The 25,121-nt window shown below is 36.6% G+C and overlaps 1 protein-coding gene across 2 annotated transcripts in view; it reads left to right on the plus strand.

Moving 5' to 3' along the window:
• The window catches only part of LIN28B (lin-28 RNA binding posttranscriptional regulator B), a 117,370-nt gene that overhangs the window by 40,359 nt on the left and 51,890 nt on the right, over positions 1-25,121 (plus strand). For both annotated transcript variants that reach the window (XM_087865295.1, XM_045807092.1), the window contains exon 3: positions 21,548-21,732. In XM_087865295.1, coding sequence (XP_087721421.1) covers positions 21,548-21,732 — 185 coding nt within the window. The remainder of the gene's footprint in view (positions 1-21,547; positions 21,733-25,121) is intronic.

Raw genomic sequence — 25,121 nt, forward strand, 5'->3', positions numbered from 1 at the left:
GTAATGTGCTTTTTTCAACAGCAGATAGTTCGTTTACGAAATACTATTTAGGTTTGATGAGGGTTAGAAAGATTCTGAGGGAAAAGGGTCGTGTAAGAGAAAGGAAAAATTATTAACAAAGGTAATGAAGTATGTTGAACAAATGGATGGAGAATGCAGGAGAAAATGAATACAGGGAAGTGTGCTAATGAAAATATACAAATTAAAACAGTGTTACTAAAAGGTGATGACTTAATCAGGGAAATATTATGATATCCCTATGAGTAAAATGAGCCCTTCTCCACATTTTTCTTGATGTTAAAAAATCCATATCCGTAGCTGAAAGATAATTTTTAGACAAGTTTTTAAGTATTAGAAAATCCATATGTAGCACATAAATCCATATGTAATCATAAATTAATGAAGCCCTTGCCTAAAACTACATGTGTTTCTTTTCTCTTTGGTTGTATAATTTGTAGTAATGTAAAAATTGTTATTTGGTGTAGCTGGGACCTTGCCTTACATGTATCCAGTGATTCATCCAGTGAAAGAATTAGAGCTGAGTTGTGGAACTTGTTTCATGCCTGGAAAGATCCCCTGGGGCTTTGTGACCCTTCTGTGATCATTGGAGCAGGCTGGGCACTTCAAGAGATTCTCTGATTTTTTTAGAGGTGGAGGGTTTGTTCATTCTTCGCCCAACTTTGCACCCGCCATAAAGGTTTTCTCCCTTGGCATATAACATCCTGCTCTCTGATACATAGATTGAAAGATGGAGGTAGTCATGGAGTTAATAAAAACGTTTCAAAATAATGTAATATCTCATAGTCATTACTCTATGTTAATTATTTTACATTGATAGGACTGAACAGTATAGAGATGTAATCTATTTTCAAACCTTCTTTGCAAAGTACTTCTCAGATCTTTATAACATAACTCTAGGACTGTCTATCCAAGATGGTAGTCACTATTCAGTGTGGCTATTGAAATTTAAATTTATAAGAATTAAGCAAAATATTTGGGTCCTCAGTTGCAGTAGCAGTATCTTAAGTGCTCATTAGTTACACATGGTTACTTATTAGGTACCACCGTGGACAGTGCAAATGTAGATTTCTCTCCATTGCATAAAATTCTATTGGTCTGTACTCATTTAGAGGAGATATATATACATATGTATATATGTCTTTTGAGGAGGTCATTGATGTTGCCTCACCCATGTCTTTTAAAGTGTAAGTTTATTGAAGAGAAATAACCGTATTTTTTTCAATTTAGTCAGAGGTGGTTCTTCCAGCTTTGACAGTATATTATAATGACAGTGGATTTGAAAGTTAGCTAACTTTGCTATGAGGAAAGCTTCATTCAAGTTAATCAGTTATAGAGATTTACTGTGTTAATCAGTAAAATATTTTAAAGTTGGGCTTCTGGGAGATAGCATTATGTAGGTAGTGAAAAAGAACACTTACTTTCAATACAGGAAATGTGATCTTCTCCCAACTTTGCCACTAACTCTCTGTAAGACTTTGGGCATTTTCCCTCCATGACTGACTTATTTTAAAACTGGAAATATATCTTATAACTGGAAATTTATAATTGGAAATACTTTCTTTTAAGATTATTTATTTTAGAGAGAGAGCATGGGGGTTGGGGAGGGGCAGAGGGAGAGAGAATCCCAAGCAGACTCCCCAGTGTGTGTGGAGCCTGATGCAGGGATCAATCTCACAACCCTGAGATCACAATCTTGAGCCAAAACCAAGAGTCGGACATAACCAACTGAGCCACCCAGATGCCCCTGGAAATATTTTCTGACCCCCTTCACTCATTTCATCCATCCCCACCCCTGCCTCTGGCAAGTACTAGTCTCTTCTCTGTTATCTGTGGGCTTGGGGTTTTGTTTGTTTGCTTTTTAAGATTCCACATGTGAGATCACCACATTTATCTTTTCTTTTTTTTTTTAAGATTTTATTTATTTATTTGACAGAGATAGAGACAGCCAGTGAGAGAGGGAACACAAGCAGGGGGAGTGGGAGAGGAAGAATCAGACTCATAGCAGAGGAGCCTGATGCGGGGCTCGATCCCACAACGCCGGGATCATGCCCTGAGCCGAAAGCAGACGCTTAACCGCTGTACCACCCAGGCACCCCCACATTTATCTTTTCTTATGTGACTTATTTTGCTTAGCATAATGCCCTCAAAGTCCATCCATGTTGTTGCAAATGGCAAGATTTTATTCTTTTTTTGTGACTCAATAATAATCCTATATATATATTATATATTATACCATATATATATAAATATATAATGTGTGTCCCATTTCCTTTATACATTCATTTGTTGATAGACACTTAGGTTGTTTCCTTATCTTTGCTATTGTAAATAATGTTGTAGTAAACATGAGGGTGCATATATCTTTTTGAATTAGTGTTTTCGTTTTTTTCTGATAAATACCCAGAAGTAGAATCTCTGGATCATATGGTAAGTGTATTTAAAAATTTTTGAGGAACCTCCATACTATTTTCCATAGTGGTTGTAGCTATTTACATTCCCTCCAACAATGCACACGGGTTCCCTTTTTTCCACATCCTTGCCAACACTTGTTATCTCTTGTCTTTTGGATACAGCCATTCTAACAGGTATGAGGTGATATTTCATTGTTGTATTGATTTGCACTTCCCTGATGATAGTGATGTTAAACATCTTTTCATGTATCTCTTGGCCATCTGTATGTCTTCTTGGAAAAATGTCTATTCAGATCTCTGTCCGTTTTTCAATCAGATTTTTTTTGCAGCTGAGTTTTATGAATTCCTTGTTTATGTTGGATATTACCCCTTGTCAGATATATGATTTGCAAATATTTTTTCCCATTCAGTAGGTTGCCATTTCATTTTGTTGATTTTTTGTTTTTGTTTTTGGGATGTGTGTGTGTGTGTGTGTGTGTGTGTGTTGGTATGAAGAAGCTTTTTAGTTTGATATAATCTCATTTATTTTTACTTTTGTTGCCTTAAGACTTTGGGCATTTAATTTCCCAAAGTTAATTTGGGATTTAATTTCTTTATCTCTAAATTGTAGGTTTAAATAAAATATTTTTTAAAAGTCTTGTTGTAACAGTTAATTGCTATTACTTTTTTTTTCTGACACAAATTTTACAAAACACCTATGGTTTTGAATGGAAGGGATAATACAAAAAGAAAGAGAAGATATGATGCTGCTGCTAAGAGAAACCTACCCTTGTACATAATTATTTTAAGCTAGCATTTAGCAACTGCTACCAAGGAATATGAGGATTCTGTTGGTCTTACGTTGTATCAGCTTATCATAAAGTACTGCTTTCATCATGTTCATTCCTTCTCTGTAAAGACCTTGAATAGCTTTGGGGTCATGCAGATCTGAATTTAGATATCATTTCCTCTGATCACTAGCTCTGTGACATTGAGTGAGTTACATAACCTGTCTGCCTCAGTTGGATGGTTGAAATGATGTGTTATCATGATCTTCTAGAGCTTGCATCCAGTTCAGAGGGATAAACACAATATTACAGTAATGGGTTGAAAAGTTTGTTATAGATGTGTACTGCATATTATAAAAACAGAAAAGAAGGATATTTAACTGAGACCTGGCCATGGTAGAGAAGGAAGAGAAGAGAGTAGTGGAAGGGTGTATTCCAGGGAGAATGAGTAGTACGCACAGAGACCCTGGTATGTGAGGTCTACAGCTAAAACATAGAGAAAAGTAGAAGAGTATGGTAAGAATTAAGCCTGGGAATATAGGGAAAGGCTAGAAAATAAAGGATTCAGAGTTTAAACTTCATGCAGAGCACTGTGGGATCACACTGAAAACTTTAAAGCCTGTATTTATGAACAGAGTAATGTGAACATACGGGGAGAGAAGGAGCAAATCTTTGCTACAGGACGTTCACTCTAGCAGCAATCTAGAGAATGGATTAAAAGCAAAGAGATCATAGGAAGCTATTTTTTTCCACTTTAAGTGAGAAATAATGAAGAATTTTATTAGGAAAATGAAAGGAAGGGAGCAGTTTCTATACGTGTTAAGGAAGTAAAATCAGTATTAATTAATTGGTGGTTCACGTGGGGTTGAGGAAGATGGAGATTTCTGTCTCAAGTAACAGAGTGGATGACGGTGACTTTTCACTGGGTAAGGAATACATTAAGAAGAGTTGACTGGTGAGGTAATATATGTATTTAGGAAGCTACACTTTGAGGCCAAACTGCCTGGTTTAATATCCTGGCTTTCCCCTTCACTAGCTTTGTGGCCAAGGGTGTGTTACTTAGTCTCTTGTACCTTAATTTCCTTCATTAGCTTCATTAAAAAAATTTGCTATTGAAGTATAGTTGACACGCAGTGTTATATTTCAAGTGCACAGAATAGTGATTCGACAATTCCGTACTTTATTTAGTGCTCACCATATTTATAGTCACCATACAACATTATTCCCATGTTATTAACTCTATTCCCCATGCTGTACTTTTCATCTCTGGAACTTATTTATTTTACAACTGGAAGTTGGTGCCTTTAATCCCCTTCACCTATTTCATTAGCTTTTTACACGAGTTGATGTGTGTGAAATGCTTAGAATAATTTCTGGCACGTAAGCATGGTATGTGTTTACCAGTAATAGCAGAGGATATGGGCTAGTTCACTTTTAGACATGAGGGAGAGTCATATGGAAATATGTTAAATGCAGTTAAATATATGAGACTAGAGCCCAGTAGAGAAGTCTGGGCTGGAAATACCATAATGGAAGTTATATAAGTAGTAGTTGAAAAGGGAATATGGAAAATATCCCAAGGAGGGACATCTGGGTGGCTCAGTCGGTTAAGCATCTGCCTTAGCTCAGGTCATGATCCCAGGGTCCTGGGATTGAGCCCTGCATTGGGCTCCCGGCTCAGTGGGGGGTCTACTTCTCCCTCCCCCCTGCCACTGCTAATGCTCTCTCTCGCTCTCAAACAAATAAAATCTTTAAAAAAAAAAAAAAGAAAGAAAGAAAGAAAGAAAGAAAGAAAGAAAGAAAGAAAGAAAGAAAAGAAAATATCCCAAAGAAGGATATAGTGAAAGGCCAAGATGGAACATTAGGGAACAATGATAATTTAAAGTCAAGGAAGACGACCTTTTAAATATAACTAAGGGAGAGTGAGTAGAGGCATAAGAAAGAAGATTAGGTCTTAGGGTCCCAAAAGCAGTGAAAGACTGATTAATGTCAAGCACTATAAAGCTGACAAATATGGTAAGACCAAGGAGTCCTCTGGATTTGCACCAAAGAAGCCAAAGTTTGACCTTAGAGCATTTCTTTAGAGTTTGGTATAGAAGTCATTTTACCAAGGACTGAGGAATAAATGGATCAGGAGGCAATAGAAATGATGAGTTTAGATCTCACTCTCTCTGATTTTGTTTTTTAAATTTAGTTTTATCAAAGTAATAGTTAAAAAAATCAAATAGTTTAAAAAATCCAACAGTCCTATAAGGCTTAGAAAGAGAAAAGGAAAAGCAATTCAACGTCCCTTTCCTCTCCATCTCTACTTTCTTTTTATACAGGAAGCCAAAGGAAAATTGTCTAGCTGTGTCTTCTGGTATTTACTGCTGTATTTCATAAACTACTAGGTATTTACCCAAAGAATACAAAAATACTAATTCAAAGGGATACATGCACCCTGATGTTTATAGCAGCATTAGCTACAATAACCAAACTATGGAAACAGCCCAAGTCTCCATCAACTGATGAATGGATAAAGATGTGGTTTATATATACAATGGAATATGACTCAACCATAAAAAAGAATGAACTCTTGCCATTTGCAGTAATAGGGATGGAGCTAGAGAATACAGTGCTAAGCAAAATAAGTCAGTCAAAGAAAGATATACCATATGATTTCACTCATATGTAGAATTTAAGAAACAAAGCAAACAAGCAAAGGCAATAAAGAGAGAAGATAGAGAGGCAAACCAAGAAACAGATTCTTAACTATAGAGAACAATGGTTACAGACGGGAGGTGGATGGGGAGATAAGTTAAATAGGAGATGGGGTTTAAGGAGTGGGCTTGCAATGAGCACAGGGTGATGTATGGAAGTGTTAAATTACTATAGTGTACACCTGAAACTAATATAATACTGTATGTTAACTAACTGGAATTAAAAACTTAAAAAAAAGAAAAAGAAAATGAAGATTTACATCTTTTATACCACCTCTTCCCTTATTCTTAAAAGTTCACAATTTTTGGTTAAATTAATATTTAGTACTTTATTATAGCTACATGCATGTTTACAGAGAAATCACAGTATACTGTGATTTCTTTTCCTTTTTTTTTTTTTTTAAAGATTTTATTTATTTATTTGACAGAGAGAGACAGCCAGCGAGAGAGGGAACACAAGCAGGGGGAGTGCAAGAGGAAGAAGCAGGCTTCTAGCAGAGGAGCCTGATGTGGGGCTCGATCCCAGAGCACCGGGATCACTCCCTGAGCCGAAGGCAAATGCCTAATGACTGCGCCACCCAGGCGCCCCTCTTTTCCTTTTTTTAAAAACAGCTTTTAGGGGTGCCTTCGTAGCTCAGTTGGCTGGGCATCCGACTATTGGTTTTGGCTCAGGTGTTATGGTCTGTGGGTGGTGGGATTGAGCTCCAAATCAGGTTCAGTGCTAAGCGTGGAGTCAGCTTGGCATTCTCTCCTATTCCCTCTCCCTGTCCCTATACCCTCCCCCACCCTGCATATGTACACGCTCTCTCTTAAATAAATAAATAAAATCTTAAAAAATAATAAAAAATAAATAAAACAGGTTTTAGAGTCGATCATCACCATTTATTTATTTATTTATTTATTTATTTATTTATTTATTTATGCTCAATTTTCTATGTATGTTATCATCAGCATGTTCCCAAAATTCTCAGCAGAACTGAAAAGCTGCTCAGTAGCTTCAGACTTCTCAGATCATCCGCCAATTTCCTTTTTTCTTTTTTTCCCGTGTTGCATCTCTCCTAGAGCTCGCTACATTCTTGCTCCATTCTAAACTTTGTTGTTCTTTGCAGATCTGCTGGATAGCTGTTGTACCCATGCTTTCCTTTACTCTCGTCTTGGGAATTTGCTTCTTTACTATTTTTCGATCTTATGTTTTCATCTTTCTTGGTTTTTCTCCCTGTCTTGATGGAGCATCTCCTGAAAGTGCTTCTAAAGAAAAGGAATACTAAGGAGGTAAAGTTTTCAAGACTCTGTGCTAGCTTGGCTAGGTATACAATTCATATAGAAATGCTTTTTCATCAGGTTTGAAAATATTTTTCTATTATCTTCTAATGTTCATTGTTGCTTTGAGAAGTCAGATTCTATCCTGGTTCTTACTCATTTTCATAAGAACCCCCCATACACACACTTTTTTTTCGTTCTCCTCAGAAGCTTTTAGGTCTCCTTTCCCCCACAAAACCTTAGTTGTTCTGAGGTTTTACAGTGATGTGCAGGGTTTTCAAATTGATTTTTTTAAATGACTTGATCTTTTCAATGTGAGAACTTGTGTCCTTCTCTTCTTAGAACTGTTCTCAATAAAGCCTTCTCCTTCCTTAATTCTTTAACTCCTACTGGTGAATGCTGTATTTTGTTTTAAGCCTTTCTCTCTGTTATCATTTTTGCTTTGTGCTCTTTTGGGAATGTGCAGTCAATTTTCTAACACTTCTATTGAGTTTTTTCTAATCATATATTTAATTTTCAAGAGCTCTTTCTTGTTTTCAGGAGAATCTAGAATGATTTCATGGATGCAATATAATCTTATCTGTCTGAAGATGTTAATTGCAGTTTCTAAGATTTCTTCTCCCTACACTGTCTTATTTTCTCCAGGCTCTTTTTCTTTTTGCTTGTTTTGGCTCTTCAGTTTGACATGTCTGGTGATTCTTGGCTGTCCAGTTTTAAGAGTGAACGAGATATTTTATTATGTGACAGTTTTACTAAAATGCATAGCCACTGCATAGCATGGATTGCCATCCAGCATAATTTTCCTTCCACTTACCAACCTGTAAGATAATGTCAGATATTTTAAGTTTTGGATATGGCCTCAACTCACTTCTAGATTCTTTTTTCTGTACCACTCAGGACAGTCTAGGTTATGTTTGACAATAAACAATCTCAAATTTTTTTTTTTAAAGATTTTATTTATTTATTTGACAGAGATAGAGACAGTCAGCAAGAGAGGGAACACAAGCAGGGGGAGTGGGAGAGGAAGAAGCAGGCTCATAGCCAAGGAGCCTGATATGGGGCTCGATCCCATAACACCGGGATCACGCCCTGAGCCGAAGGCAGACGCTTAACTGCTGTGCCACCCAGGCGCCCCAACAATCTCAAATTTTTGATAGCATACATAGTGAAATTTTTATCTCTCTCAAACTACATATACAATGTGGTCTGCAGTACGTAGCCCATGGTTCTCATTTCAGGACTCAGACAAATGGAGGTTCCATTATGAAACTTGCTTCTAGAATTGTTGAGGCAGGAAAGGGGAATATGGCAGATTGTGTGCTATTTCTAAAAGCTTCTACAGAAAAATGCCCACACCATTTATACTCACATTTCATTAGCCAAAGCAAGTCACATGGCCATGCCTAATTTAAAATGCAGTAGTAGGGTGCAAGCCTACTGTTTGCGCCAAAGGGCTACCACAATGGCATTCCACTTACGTATGTTCTATAATTTCTTTATGCTGTTATTATTTAAATAAATTTTATAATATTTGTATCTTCCAAGAATAAGAAGTCTAAGTTCCCTTCCATCTTCAACACTCTGGCTGTATGACTTAGAAACTGCCACTCACCCCTTACAACTTGTTGAAAATTACTGTATTCAATAAATATAGTAAAAATAAAAACATTAATATTCCTTATAAGATGGGAGCTATTTTTCTCAATAGCGGTTTCTTTTAAATAAAAAAAGACTTCAGTTGCTTGACAGAAGTGTAAGACATTTTTGTTTCTGTGTTGAATCACTGGCAGTATTGAATAAGTACTTGTATTCTTGAATTATAAATGTCTACTTGGGAGGTTTTAAATGACCAGATACATCAGCTATCTTAAATAGTATTTCTTGGTTGAAAATGAACATGATATTGGAAGTATATTTTTTAAGAATTATAAGTTATTCTGTGTTGTCATTACAAAAATACTTCAAATATGTCAGTACCTTTTTGGCAGATAAAATTTCAGATGCATGTATTTTATTCTGTGCTTTGTGTTCAAACTTTATTGGTGACATCATCTTTGTAACAAGCCTAGTAACAGTGTAAAACCACATTGCTAAATCAGTAAGCTTTTTCCCTGTCCTTACTTCTTTTCCCTCTTATTCAATTCAGTAGGTTATTTTTTTTGTTAATAATCCAAAGAAGATCTGCCATTTTACCTTGCTAGCAGCAATGTATGAGAGTTCTAGTTGTTCTGTAAAATACTGACTCCAATTCAAATTTGTGAATTTTATTCTCACATCACCAAGCAAATTCTCTGATACCACCTAAATGTCCTACAATCTACAGTTCAACTCAATTCTGATACTATCAGCCAGGAGTTATTATCAAGTCCCACAGGTTAAGGGATCTTAGTACCAGACTGCCCCGCCTACTTTAGACAGCAGTCCCAAGTCCAATTTGTCACCTGTGCTTCTGAGCTGATGGCTATAGATCAAGGTTCCAATGACCTCCTCCTAGGGTTTAATTTGCTAGAGCTGCTCATAGAACACAGAGAAACATTTTATTTACTAGATCACTGGTTTATTATAAAAGGACATAACCTAGGAATAGGCAGATGAAAGGGATGCAAAGGGCAAGGTATGTGGGAAGGGCATGGAGTGTCTATGCCCTCTCTAGACACATGATTCTCCCAGCACCTCCACATGTTCACCAACCCAGAAGCTCCCCAAACCAGACTTTTAAGGTTTTTATGGAGGTTTCATTACAAAACCTACTACACTGACCTACAATACCTACATTGACTATCGGCAGTTAAACTCAATCTCTAGCCCCCTCTCCACTCCCCGGAGCTGGGAGTGGGGTGTGGGTTGGGGCCCATTATCAACATCCCGTGCTAGAGTGGTACATTTGTTACAATTGATGAACCTACACTGATACATCATAATTACCCTAAAGTCCTTAGTTTATATTATGGTTCCCTCTTGATGTTCTATGGGTTTGGTCAAATATATAATGACATCTATCCATTGTTATGGTATCATACAGACCGTTTTCATTGCCCTAAAAATCCTCCATGCTCTACCTATTTATCCCTCCTCATCTTCCACTCTCCTCAATTCCTAGAAATCGCTAATTTCCTTACTGTCTCCATAGTTTTACCTTTTACAGAAAGTCATATAATTGGAATCATGTAGTATGTAGCCTTTTCAGATTGTCTTCTTTCACTTAGTAATATGCATTTAAGGTTCCTCCAGATCTTTTCAAGGCTTGATAACTCATTTCTTTTTCAGTGATTAGTAATATTCCATTGTTTGGATGTACCACAGTTTAGATATTCATGTACCGAAGGACATCTTGGTTGTTTCCATGTTTTGGCAGTTATGAATAAAGCTGCTATTAATATCCATATCCAAGTTTTTGTGTGGACACAAGGTTTCAGCTCCTTTGAGTAAATACCAAAGAGCACAGTTGCTGGATCCCATGGTGAGAGTATGTTTGATTTGTTTAGATATTTAAAACTGCCACTTCCAGAGTGACTGTCCCTTTCCGGATTCCTATTAGCAATGAATGAGAGGTCCCGTTGCTACCAGGAACCATACCATATCCTCACCAGTATTTGGTGGTGTCAGTGTTTCAGATTTTGGCCATTCTACTAGGTGTTTAAATTTGCATTTCCCTGATACCATGTAATGTGGAACATCTTTTCTAATGCATAATTCCATCCATATATCTTCTTTGGTGAGGTGTACATTAGGTCTGTGGCCCATTTTTAAATTGGGTTATTGGTCTTTTTTATTATTGAGTTTTAAGAGTTCTTTGTATATTTTGAAAAACAATTCCTTATCAGATGTGTGTTTTGCAGAGCAAAAGTTTTTAATTTTATTGAAGTCTAGCTTATCAATTATTTCTTTTTGTTTCATGCCTTTGGGGTTGTATCTGAAAGGTCATCACCGTACCCAGGGTCATTGGGTTTTATCTGGTGGTATTTTCTAAGAGTTTTATAGTTTGTGTTTTAAATTTAAGTCTGGGATTCATGCCGAGTTAATTTTTGTGAAAGACATAAGAACTGCTTGGAATCTTTTTTTTTTTCTTTTTGGCCTGCAGTTGTCAGTTAATCCAGCACCATTTGTTGAGATGTATTTTTAATAAGTAAGATCTAACTGAAATGTATAGTCCTTTCAGTTCCGTGAAACATGAGTAACATTGAAGCTTAGATTTGATAGGGATTTTTAAAAAAATTTTTATGTAGCCATCATGTATCAAGTATCTCTTATTTTCAAAGAGAGGCAGTACAATAAGATGTCCTACAATAAGAATTAATTTCCTACAATTTTTTGTATCAGCTAAGAAGTTTTACAGAATAATTTTTAAGAAGAATTAAAACAAGGAATAAAAGATGAAAATGGATTGAGGAGGCCTATAGCTTCAGTGTTCTAAATCTTAGTATTGTGATTATGGTATGAAGGGAACAATAAAATACTCTGTAGAATGCTACACTAAGCATCATGCTATTTTTAAGGGCTTTTTTTGCATTCATCAGATTTGATTTTGGGTCTCTCAGTGTCCTCACCTGAAAGAGAGAAGGTTACAATTATTTTCTCCTCCCTCTTCCTCTTTCCTTTGCTCCCCACCACCCTGATTCTCCTCACCTGCCTCTAATATATTTTGAGTACCTGCTGTGTTTCCGGGATGGTTTTAGGCATGAGGGTTGAAATGAAAAATTATAATATTTCCTTTCAGGAAGTCTGTAGCCTTATAAGAAAACAGACGCATAATAATGCAATATAATAAGTGTTATGGTGATATATACCATGTATAATTGGAGCACTGGAAAAGTGGTACCTGTATTTGCTCAAGGATGTCATGAAGGGTTTGAAGATGAGATAATGTTTTTTTGTTTTTTTGTTTTGTTTTGTTTTGTTTTTGAGATAATGTTTAAAACAAAACTCACTAATATGCATACATTTGTCAGGTGGGTGTCAGAGGTGGGATTAAGTTGGATCCAATGGGACAACAGGTGAAAGCATTCAGCACAGTGCCTGTTTGTGAATAGGTTCTCAAACCTGTTTGTTGTCTCCTACCTCTCCAATACTTGTGTCAGCAGGTGGAGGCGCAGATTGGATACTTATAAAAATAGTAGAAGCTATTTATTGAAATGCTATTCAGTATGCCAAGCACTGTTTTAGGCATTTTACACTAATTATTTGGAATCGAACAACAACTGTAGTAGATAGTTTTTATTCCTAGAAGATATTATTATCATAGGTTGATTAGGAAACTGGGGCACAAGTTTTTTTTTTTTTTTTTTTTTAATATGTTTGAGGTTATAAATAGAGGATTAGGATTCAAACCCAGTATTCAAATCCAGCTTTAATCCCTGTATGCTTTCCATGATGCCTTTTTAAATGTCATCCCAGTGGTGTTTCCAGTTTTAGTGCTTCCCTTCTCGATTTTGAAGGACAGGCCAGATGGAGGGACTTTCCGAAGGCTTCCTTTCATATTCAAGAAAAGTAGAAAAATCCCATTTTTTACTCTGGTTATGTGAAATTTAGTGATTTGACTAGGGTTCAACTAGATTTGATCTATTTAGGTAAAGATCAGTAAACATCAACTTCTAGAGTGCCAGCATATGTCTTTTTTTTTTTTTAATTCTCTTATTTGAGTATACTTGACACTGCTACCATATTTCTTTTATTTTTTTTTCCTTAAGGAATTTGAGTTAAGAACTAAAATCTTGCTACTCTTCAATAAATTAAGAAATAATAATAATACATAAAAGGACATTTCAACACTGGCTAAAATATATTGCATTTACATCTACAAAGACAGTGAAGTCACAGATTTTTTTTCAGAAGGGTTATAACGAAGGATAGAGATCTGTGTCTATAACAAAAAGAAGTGGAGACTCACCCAATGGTAAGCAATTTGTCCGTGGTTGCACCACACTTTAGTTGTGAAAGCAAGGGTAGATCCTGCTTAGTCTAGTGATCTTTCTGTTGTGTTCTTGTGGGTGTAGGCTTAATTATCCTGGAGTATCTTGACATATAGATCAAAAGTATATAATCTTTAGGAGTCCCAGAATTACTCATGCATGTTGTGTAATACCTCTACAACTGTACATTGTGTAATAATCAATTGCCCTTCACTAATGGTATATTTTTCCACTAATAAATTTAGAGAAGGGGCGCCTGGGTCGAGCCCCACATCAGGCTCTTCCGCTATGAGTCTTCTTCTTCCTCTCCCACTCCCCCTGCTTGTGTTCCCTCTCTCGCTGGCTGTCTCTATCTCTGTCGAATAAATAAAATCTTAAAAAAAAAAATTTAGAGAAATTTTATTACATTGTGTAATAATCAATTGCCCTTCACTAATGGTATATTTTTCCACTAATAAATTTAGAGAAGGGGCGCCTGAGGTCGAGCCCCACATCAGGCTCTTCCGCTATGAGTCTTCTTCTTCCTCTCCCACTCCCCCTGCTTGTGTTCCCTCTCTCGCTGGCTGTCTCTATCTCTGTCGAATAAATAAAATCTTTAAAAAAAAAATTTAGAGAAAAACGGTCTTTGCCTCATAAAGATATTGAAAAGAAACAATATATTTGAATTTTCATGGAGTTTTTCAGCTCCTTAACCTACTAATATTAACTGTTATTCAGGAATCTTTTTTTTTCTTTTTTAACATACCTCTATCACCCAGCTTTATTGGACTGGAATTCTTCTATAATTTAATTTTTTAAAGATTTATTTATTTTATTTTAGAGAGAGACAGAACATGTGAGTATGGGGGGGGAGGGGCAGAAGGAGGGAGAGAGAGGGAGAGACTCTCAAGCAGACTTCCTCCTGAGCAGGAGCCAGACGCCGGGTTTGATCCCAGGACCCTGAGATCATGACCCAACCCAAAACCAGGAGTCCAACACTTAACCAACTAAGCCACCCAGGCACCCCTACAATTTAATTTTTAATTATATTCTCATTATGCTGTCTTAAAAATGGAGTGAATCATTTAAAGTTGTTGTTGTTGTAGTTAGAGAAAGTCAACTATCAAGATATTTATTGACATGTTCAAGGAATGGTAGTAAAAGAAAAAGAAAAAAGTCAGATTTTTATTTTTAGAGTTGTCTCTCAAGTAACTGAGTTAGATGATCCTTTCTTGGTGAAGCTCTTGGACCAGTCTTGTAAAGATGTTTGTATTACTGTTACATCACTATCCACTTTAACAGTGAATTGTTACATGGGGCAAGTAATAATTTAGAGCAGGTGATATGTATGATTCCTGAAGTGTTTTTGCAAAATCAATTCCTTCTTTCATCTTTCAGGTTAGTTGTAAGAAACTCTTGCTAAGACTGTGATAGTTACCTTGTAACAGGCACCCCCACGTAGATTGCTCATATCCCCCACACATCCACAGTATTGCCAAAGAAGTTAAATTTTTTAAAACACACACTCGATCTTCTTACTTCAAAAAGCCAGGGGGGAAAAATCAAGTAGATTTTTATTTTAGAATAAAATGCTTGGGATGGCAATTAAAATTTTCCACTATCTGCTTTAACTGGCATTTTCCAGCCTCATTCTTGGTCACCCCCTTAATAATACCCTTGAACCAAGCTTCTGGTTATCACAGACATATATTAACTATACTGCAGCACAAGGATGTGGTTGAACTGTTAGCTCAGTTTGGATTACTGTCTTGAATCCCCATTAAAATCTCTCTCTTCATGCACTCAAAAATGTACATCTCATGTACAAGTTTCAGTAATGCACCCACCCAATATAAGCCTCTCCTTGGTATTTCCCTCAGCTCTGGGCAATTTTCTTATATTTCATTTTTCTTCCTTCATCTTCTTTGTTATCTCTCCCTTTTAGATTAACCCTCTCTACTTCTGAAATATTCTCTCACGTATTTCATTTTGGGGGGTCCATTTATTTTATGTCCTGAGTGATTTTCCAACCTTTTACTTACAACCCACTTGATTTCAGCTATCATTTTTGACTTTATGAGAGTGCATTTTTAATTCTCTGGTTGTGGTTGTTTTGTTTTATTGATGTTATTATATTGTTTCAGATATCTCTGGAAATACTAATTAGATGGTGCATGAAATTTCATTTGTTTCCTCATTTATCTTGATTTTTTTTTTTTTTTTTTTTTTTTTTTACTATGCTCTATGTTTTGTGATTCTTGGTTGACCTGCAGATATATGAATGAGGGATAAGAATGAGAGATAGGGGGCGCCTGGGTGGCTCAGTCGTTAAGCGTCTGCCTTCGGCTCAGAGCGTGATCCTGGTGTTCTGGGATCGAGCCCCACATCAGGCCCCTCTGCTGGAAGCCTGCTTCTTCCTTTCCCACTCCCCCTGCTTGTCTCTCTCTCACTGGCTGTCTCTCTCACTGGCTGTCTCTGTGTCAAATAAATAAATAAAATTAAAAAAAAAAAAAAGAATGAGAGAGAGGAATGATTGAAAGTTGAGTGGGTAGAGAGATAGCACTTGTACCAACAGACTCTAAATTGCCAGAATAAATAAGGATTTGTGTGTAGGATCCATCATTTCACCAGTTGGCCAGATATTTCCTTCAGTGTCTTAAGAGAACAGCCTTACAATATTTGCATTGGGATAATGTTTGCCTGTTTTAACGAGTGTGGATGGGAATAGGGATGGGAGGATAAAATGGGCATCTAGTCCATTTACAAACCTTCCATTAATCCCCTTGGTGTCAAGCCCACTTCTCTGTCTTGCTCTTCATTGTACATGTTGAGTCTCAACACAATCTCTCTGGGTTCTATTAGGAATATTGGTTTCTACTTCTGCTGTATCCTCTTTTATTAGTTTTTCTAGAGTGTGGCTTCTTCAATTTAATTAATCAGCCAGCTCTCTCTCTCTTTTTTTAAAGTTTGTTGTTTTTAGTAGTCTACACCCAACGCGGGGTTCAAATTCACAACCCCAAGATCAAGGGTACATGCTCTTCCAACTGAGCCAGTCTGGCACTCCAGTCAGCTTCTAACTTCCAGAAATTTCTTGAATTCTGCTTTCTGTTGATGGCACCCCTCTTTGGGGGGGGGGGGCAGAGGGAGAGGATCTTTTTTTTTTTTTTTTTTTTAAGGTGGAGGCAGAGGGAGAGGGAGGTAAAATCTTAAGCGGGCTCCACAGCCCAAGACGGGGCTTGATCTCACGACCTGTTCATGACCTGAGTCAAAATTAAGAGTCAGACACAACTGACTGAGCCACCCAGGTGCCCCTATGGCATCTCTCTTATTTCTCTTCTTTCTTGTGAATCTATTTCTTTTTATTATTTTACTGTTATTTTGATGGCTTTTAAAGAATAACATGAGGCATATATTTGATCACCCTGCCATCTTGAACTGGATGTCAGCTTAAGCTTCCTAGAGAAGAAAATATACTCCTTCTTCTAAGGAGAACCAAACACAAAACTGTAGCAACGCTTCAGGGCGTTCCCAGGCTAGTTGGAAAGAAATAGCATGTGCAAGAGAGGTAAGTAATCCTCTTACTAACTGGAAGGTTGGGTAGAAGAACTTGACAAACAAAGTATAGCAGTTGGACTGTTCTCATTTTTTTTCGTATTACTGCCATTCTTTGCAAGTCATTTTAAAATGATTGGGAGGAGGAAAGGGAGTATAGTGAGGAAATTGAAAGCCAGTATTTTTCTAATTCTGAAATAAATTCGAGCCACAATGAATTTAAAAATTTGGAATAAAGGGAAATGGGAGAGAAGGAAGGAGGAAGAAGAACATGAATGAAAAGTGTCAGATGAATTAACTTAATATGAACACATTCAAAATTGGCCTGTCCATATTGTAAGTGCCTAATATCTTAGTAGACATGTCAGCAGCTTCTTCTAAATGCTTCTTCTTTCCTTTGTTCATTTATTTATTCAATAACTGTGATTCTTTCCTATAGAGAATAAACTTCTATTTTGTCCAAATAAATGTCAGAGATGACACCAAAGTCTTGCCTTATGAAGGTCTTATGTGTAGTTTAAGGAAAAATCTACATAAATCTGCATTCTTGGTTCACCAGAGGCAGAATTTGATGGATTGTGTGGCGTCTCAGTGAGGGTGATTAGAGAATATGGGTAGAAGAAGGAAGAACAAGGAATGGAGTTAAAGAATAATGCTATTACCATGAAACATTATAATCCTATAAGTATTTTACTCCACACGTACCATACACAGTATCATCTTGACACTAAAAATATGAGAATTTATTTTATGTAGTAAAAGTAGGAGCTGGAAAATTTGACTTTGCATGAGTAATTCACTTAACTCCTTCAAGTTAAATTAACTTTTTTTTTTCAAGTGGTAGTTGGATTAAGTAACCCTTAAGGATCTTACTGTTGCTAAGTCTAGAATTCTTTTAAGTACATACTGAATGATATCTATTTTCAGGCATTTCGCTAAATAAGCCCTTTGGGAAATACTAAAATATATATCAAAATCCCTGGCTCTCAGGAGAAGATAAAGTCAAAGAGCAAATAAGAAGTAAGACATAAACGAGTATCTGCATTACACAGCAGTGTATCATGAAAACTATATGGAAGAATCAATTAAGTGAAAGAGGAGAGAATTTACTACTTGCAGCAATTGAGGATGATTACATAAAGGATCATTTGAACTGTGTCTGGAATCTTGAGTAAGATTTTGATAGATAGCTCTGACTAGGAGTGTGCATCCCCACCAGCATAAGCTAGAGTGCAGAGATGAGAAAACATAAAGTGTGTTCAGGGAACTACAAGTCAGCCAGCTTTATTAATGGAGGAATTGTGATTTACAGTAATGGGAAAAGAAGAGGAAAGTATAACTAGAAGTAAGATTATGAATGGTCTCAACGTATAGTTTAGGAGAGAGATTGTAGAATGTTGAGACAGGAGACTAGTAGGGTAAGATTTATTCTGAGAGAATGTATGGATATGGAGGATGCTGTGGAGTAGGGCGGAGACTCAATGCTGAAATACCAATGAAGAAACCATGACGGTTATCCAGGTAGGAGAAGGTTAGGGCCTGAAGTAGGGCAGTGGCAATCCAATTAAATGGTTTGGGCAAATGATACCGATTATGAAGTAAGAATTCACAAGATTCAGTGAATGGTTTGGGTATAACTAAGGATTGGAGTCAGTGTGACTGGAAAAATAGAGGCACCTTTAATAAAAAAATGTTGAGTCAAGGGGAGTAGTTGATTTTTGTGAAGAAATAATAGGGAATTGCCCATCTTTGCAACAAATCCTTCCCACCTGTGTAGCAGCAATTTTGATATAGTAACAAAGATACAATATTCTCTGTAAATCCCTATCTGTTTCTTGCAAAGTCATTATAATTTCTTAGAGATATTATTGTTTCTTGTCAATGATTCTTGTCAATTAGTATTCATCTAAATTGCCTTATGTATTAATTTGGGAAAGGAGTAATATAAGATAGAATTTTAAAAAATATTCTTTAAGAATACTATGAGGAAGAGCCAGAACTTAGTGGTCCATAAAAGTAGAATTTAACTTTAGATTTGAAGAAGCAATTCACTCATAAATGATACCTATCAAAAATCACAATAATAGAAAATGAAGTACACCCATATACTAGGAATTGTGAGGAAATAAGCGATAGAATTTTTATTATAGGGGTGCCTGGGTGGCTCAGTTGTTAAGCATCTGCCTTCGGCTCAGGTCGTGTTCCCAGTGTTCTGGGATCCAGCCCCACATCCGGCTCCCTGCTCAGCGGGAAGCCTGCTTCTCCCTCTCCCACTCCCCCCCGCTGTGTTCCCTCTCTTCACTGCCTTTCACTCTGTCAAATAAATAAATAAAAATCTTAAAAAAATTTTTTTTATTATAGCAACAAAACTTATGAATGTGTGATAGCTCTAATTAAAACTGTTGTCCCTTCATTCTCTTAATTGCTATAGTTGACTCGTGTATGCTCCACTTCATCTGATTTGATAATCTTCACTTTCTTGAATAGGAAGTGAGAAAGGAAATGAAAGCAAAATAACTATTTATAATTAGTGAAGAGAAAGCTTAGGAGAAAAAAAAAAAGATTTGAAAATATTAAATAAATCTTTAAAAACAATAAATTTTTTTTAATTTTAAAGAGTATAGGCAGTTGTGATTTTTTTTTTTTTAAAGATTTTATTTATTTATTCGACAGAGATAGAGACAGCCAGCGAGAGAGGGAACACAAGCAGGGGGAGTGGGAGAGGAAGAAGCAGGCTCATAGCGGAAGAGCCTGATGTGGGGCTCGATCCCATAACACCGGGATCACGCCCTGAGCCGAAGGCAGACGCTTAACCGCTGTGCCACCCAGGCGCCCCGGCAGTTGTGATTTTTTCCCCCTGGCTTCTGCATAGCATCAGACCGCAAAAAAGGTGCTGCCAAATTGCAGACTTCCACATGAAGGATTTTGAAGCATCAGATGACTGGTTAAAAACCCCGTTTTCATATGTCATATTACTTTCACCATGAATAGTCTCCTTTTGTCTTGAATTTTGAAGTGTTGTTTTTATTTCTTCCATATAATTATTTGGTTGTATGTAGTTATTCAGTGCCTTTAGAGTCGTGGACTTGGGAGGAATACAGACTTTGTGGTCTGGTATTTCCCTAAATGTGGTTGACAACTGCAGTCGTAAAGAAAGGGCTCTCGGATCTATTTGGTCAGGAAATTGCTAGGTTAAATAAACACAGTCAAACAAGATTTTTATTTAGGTGGCGGAGGGGAGGGGTATAGAATCTCAAAGACTTTAATATGCTAATGTGATTCAACTAAGGAACAAGACAGAGCATTTCACAAACTTATTTGACCACAAAATCCTTTTTTCATGGAGTCTTTCTCAGAATCATTGTGCCATAGAACACCCGTGGGGAAACTCAAATCCCTTAAATTTACGGATAAACAGAAAAGAGATGGAATGGCTCATTCGAAACTGCATAGCTGTTTACTTAAAGAAATGGACTTGACCTAAGGGCTCCCATCATATTTAGTTTTGCTTCCTTTTGCCCCCAAATTCATAAAAGTCTTTGAAAACTAGATGATATTCCAAATTAGACCCATAAAAACCACAAAGGTGTTTTAAGAAATAAAACTAATGATTTAATTATTTTTAGTATTATTTTAGTATTTTGAATTGGCACATTGGTTGTGATGAAGAGTTAGATCAAAAGAGCTAATTAATATTTGTAACCAAGGTGACACTTTTGCAATCAGGAAATTTTTTCCCCCACAAAAATCAAATTATAAAACCTGTTTCCTTTCAAATTATAATAATGTATATATCAACAAACTTCCCCACTTTCCAAAAAAAAAAAGACTGAAAAAATGTTTGTGATTTGCTGTCTGTTGTGTCAAACCCCCTCTCTATATAAATAAACATGTATCTTTTAAAAACTTATTTACATACATGGCATTATGGTAGATATGCTACTCTTTGCCCTATATATTTTTACTCAACAATATTACATGGGTTTTTTTCACATTAATATGTGTAGATTTTTTAAAAATTATTTGTTTTCTTATTGAAGTATAGTTGACCCACAATGGTACATTAGCTTCAGATGTGCAGCGTAGTGATTGGACAAGTATATACATTATGCTGTCTTCAGCACAAGTGTAGCTACCATCGATACCATACAGTGCTATTACACTATCATTGACTATATTCCCTATGACTTTTCATCCTTGTGATTTATTCTTTCCAAAACTGGAATTGTGTCCCTCCCACTGCCTTTCATCCATTTTGCCCCAACCATCAGTTTGTTCTCTGTAATTATGGATCTATTTCTGCTTTGTTTTGTTTTTTGGATTCCACATATAAGTGAAGTCATACAGTTTCGTCTTTCCTTGTTTGACTCATTTCACTTAGGTTAATACCCTCTAGGTCCATCCATGTCACAAATGGCAAGACGTGTAGATCTTTTAATGGCTCAATAATACTACATTATTATAGCTCTACCGTAATATGTGTGATCGGTTTCCCTTTGATGGACATTAGGGTAGTTGTAATTTTTTAAACAGACAGTGCTGTAGTGAATTTTGATATAGGTCTTCTGCTTTTGTTTTTGAACCTTTGTGTGTGAGTATGTCTTGAAGTGGAATTGCTGGGTCAAATAATATGCACATTAAAATTTTTGTAAGTATTGCCAAATTGCTTTTAAAATGGTATTAGTTTATCTCCCATTTCAGCACTGCAACAGGAAATTTGAAGATGGTATAAGTTTTACTGAACTTAGAGAAAAGACTTTATACTATCCATTATAGATAGCAGTGAATATCTTGCTATTGATTTTAATTTTAAAATTTTTAATTAATTAATTAATTTTAAAATTAATTTTAAAGTTAATTTTAAAGTTAATTTTAAAATCATAGAGAAAACTTATAAAGTATTGATAATCATGATCTCTCTTTCTCTCTCCCTCCCCTGTTCTGTACAGAGCAAATTATTCATGGAAGGATTTAGAAGCCTAAAAGAAGGAGAACCAGTGGAATTCACATTTAAAAAATCTTCCAAAGGCCTTGAATCAATACGGGTAACTGGACCTGGTGGGAGCCCCTGTTTAGGAAGCGAAAGAAGACCCAAAGGGAAGACACTACAAAAAAGAAAACCAAAGGGAGATAGGTAATCATTTTACTTTGTCATTTTACTTTGTTAGTTTATGAGTTTATTGTATTTGGGAAAAAATTCTGAAAATTTATTTCATTTTTATTATGTTAATAGTATATAATATAATTATAATGCTATAATAATATAATATAGACTTAATATAGTCTAGCCAAAGTAAATAAAATGCCACCATTGTGTAGTCGAATAAACTTTATCAGAAATATAGGCTATCAGGACACCTGGGTGGCTCAGTCAATTAAGCAGCTGCCTTCTGCTCAGGTCCTGATCCCGGGGTCCTGGGATCCAGTCCCACATCAGGCTCCTTGTTCAGTGGGGAACCTGCTTCTCCCACTGCCGGCACTCCCCCTGCTTGTGCTCAATCTCTCTCTGACAAATAAAATATTAAAAAAAAAAAAAAAAGGAATATAGGCTATCTTGCAATTTGAACTCTGCACTATTTCCACCAGATTGTTCTGAGATCACAAATGAGGAGTCAGGGTTCCCAACAGACAGTACTATCCCTCTGTACATCTTAACATCTCACCTGTTTTTTTTCAAATGAAAATACCTTGATTGTTTTGTCTGTTTATAAAAGATAACTTATGTATAAAAAATTCAAACTATAAAAATTATTTAAAAGCCAGGAAAAAAATCACTTGAAATCCTAACTGAGATGGGAATCATAATATATATGCAGTATTTTTGAAACTTGCGTTTTTTTCATTTAACAGTATATCAAGGAACGTTTCATATCATTCATTAGCACCTGCATAAATTTCCACTATGTGAATATACCAGAATTTATTTTTTGAATGCACCAGAACTTAAACAAGGCTAAACTAATTTGTTAAATTTAAGCTATTTTGAATATTTTGACCTTATCAGTAGTATCACAGTGAGAATCCATATATGTATGTTTTTGAAAAATTGTCTGATTATATCCTTGGGATAAATATTGAAAAATCTGGATCAAAAACAAGGCATTTAAAAATGTTTGATATCTATTTCCAAACTGTTTTCCAGAAATGGTTAGGCCCAATATACAACCCCTTCAAAAATGAGACTGTTCATTCAATGATATCATTTTATTTTTAAGATTTTTATTATTTTTTTAAGTAATTTCTGCACCCAACATGAGGTTCAAACTTACAATCTCAAGATCAAGAGTCACACTCTGTACTGACTGAGCCAGCCAGGTTCCCCTTAAATATACATTTTTTAATGTTTTTTCAGTTTTTTCAATTTATTTTATTTATTTTGTTCTTTAAGATTTTATTTATTTATTTGAGAGAGATAAATCACAAGCAGGAGGGGCAGAGGGAGAGGGAGAAGTAGACTCCCCGCTGAGCAGGGAGCCCTACTCGGGGCTTGATCCCAGGATACTGAGATCATGACCAGAACTGAAGGCAGATGCTTAACTGACTGAGTCTCCCAGGTGCTCCTGAATTTTTTTTTAAAGTAGGTTGCATGCCCAATGTGGGGCTTGAACTCAGAACCCTGAGATCAAGAGTCATATGCTCTACCAACTGAGCTAGCCAGGCAACCCTGAATGATGTCATTTTATTTATTTATTTATTTTTTAAAGATTTTATTTATTTATTTGACAGAGAGAGAGACACAGTTAGCGAGAGAGGGAACACAAGCAGGGGGAGTGGGAGAGGAAGGAGAAGGCTCCCAGCGGAACAGGGAGCCCGATAAAGGGCTCCATCCCAGGACCCCAGGATCACGCCCTGGGCCAAAGGCAGACGCTTAACGACTGAGCCACCCAGGTGCCCCTGAATGATGTCATTTTAAAAATCTTTTCCATGGGGCGCCTGGGTGGCGCAGTCGTTAAGCGTCTGCCTTTGGCTCAGGGCGTGATCCTGGCGTTCTGGGATCAAGCCCCACATCAGGCTTCTCCACTAGGAGCCTGCTTCTTCCTCTCCCACTCCCCCTGCTTGTGTTCCCTCTCTTACTGGCTGTCTCTCTCTGTCAAATAAATAAATAAAATCTTTTTAAAAAATTAAAAAATAGAAAAAATAAAATAAAAATCTTTTCCAAGGTGCTTGGGTGGCTTAGTCGGTTGGGCAGTCTGACTCTTGATTTTGGTTCAGGGTCATGGGATTGAGCCCTGCATCAGGCTCTGTGCTCAGCGGGGACTGTGCTGGAGATTCTCTTTCTCCCTTTCCCCTTCCTTTCCCTCTGCTTGTGCACATGCTTTTTCTCTCTTTCTCTCTCTCAAATAAATAAATAAATCTTAAAAAAAAATCTTTTTCAATGATATAGGTTAAGAGATACAGCTCTTTTTTTCCTTTGCATCCTTTGATTAGATTAGAGGTTGAATATATTTTTATGTCAATTTTCATTTTTTTTCTTCTGTGAATTATATGTTTCTTGTCCTTTGCTCATGTTTCTATCAAGGTGTTCATTTGCTATTATTGATTTGTAAGTTTTCTGTTTAAGAAAGAACTCCATTTTCTTCTTTCCCACTATGAAAAACCCAGTTCTTCCCTATCATTTTTCTTTTGTGTATCTCCTTTACTTTGACACAGCACTTGGTTTCTGACACCAAATGTGTGGAGATTTTACCTCCACACCAAGCAGTTCTCCATAACACCAGCTGGATGTCCTACAATTTAACTCAATTCTGAGGCAGTTCCATTAATGCAGAAAAGAGATAATGGTGGTTCAGGTTGGGATGGTAGCAGTGGAGATGAGGAACAAAAATCCTGACATTGTGAAGGTAGAGACAACAGGATTTACTGTTGGATCAGATGCGGACTGTGAGAGAAAGCGAATATTCAGGATGACTCCAAGGTTTATTTGGCCTGAGCAGACAGAAAGATGGAGGGACCATTTACCAAGAGGGAGAAGACTAGGGAAGGAGCAGGAAATCAGAAGTATGGTCTCGGATATATATAAGCTGGAGATTTAGAGTAGACATCCCAAATGGAAAAACAGGCAGATGGATGCATGAGTATGGAGTTCCAGGGCTATAGACAAAATCTTGGCAATAGTCAGCAGAAAGATATTTACAGCCTTAGGACTGAATGAGATCACTGTCAGAGTGAGCATGCATGGAAAAGAGAAGACAACTAAGCCCTGGGGCACTCCAGCATTTAGGGATCAGGAAGAATAGGAGGAATGGCAAAGGCCATTGAGTTAAAAGGAGGGAAATAGGAGGAAAATCAAAAGGATTTTGTCTCAGAAGTCAGCGAAAGAAGTATTTCAAGAAGGAAAGGGTCTGCAGGTGATGGTGCTGATGGTGAAATGATTAAGATGAACACCAAGACTTGAGCATTTGGCAATAAGGAGGTCACTGGTGAAGTTGATAAGCTCGGATTTAGTGGACGGTTGGGAGTGAAAGTCTAGGTGGGTTGTGTTCAACAGAAGGAGAGGAGAGGGAGTGGAGACAAAGTATAGAC

Source organism: Ursus americanus, chromosome 11 (assembly GCF_024610735.1).
Source record: "Ursus americanus isolate L20-20 chromosome 11, mUrsAme1.1.p, whole genome shotgun sequence".
Taxonomy (NCBI): Eukaryota; Metazoa; Chordata; class Mammalia; order Carnivora; family Ursidae; genus Ursus; species Ursus americanus.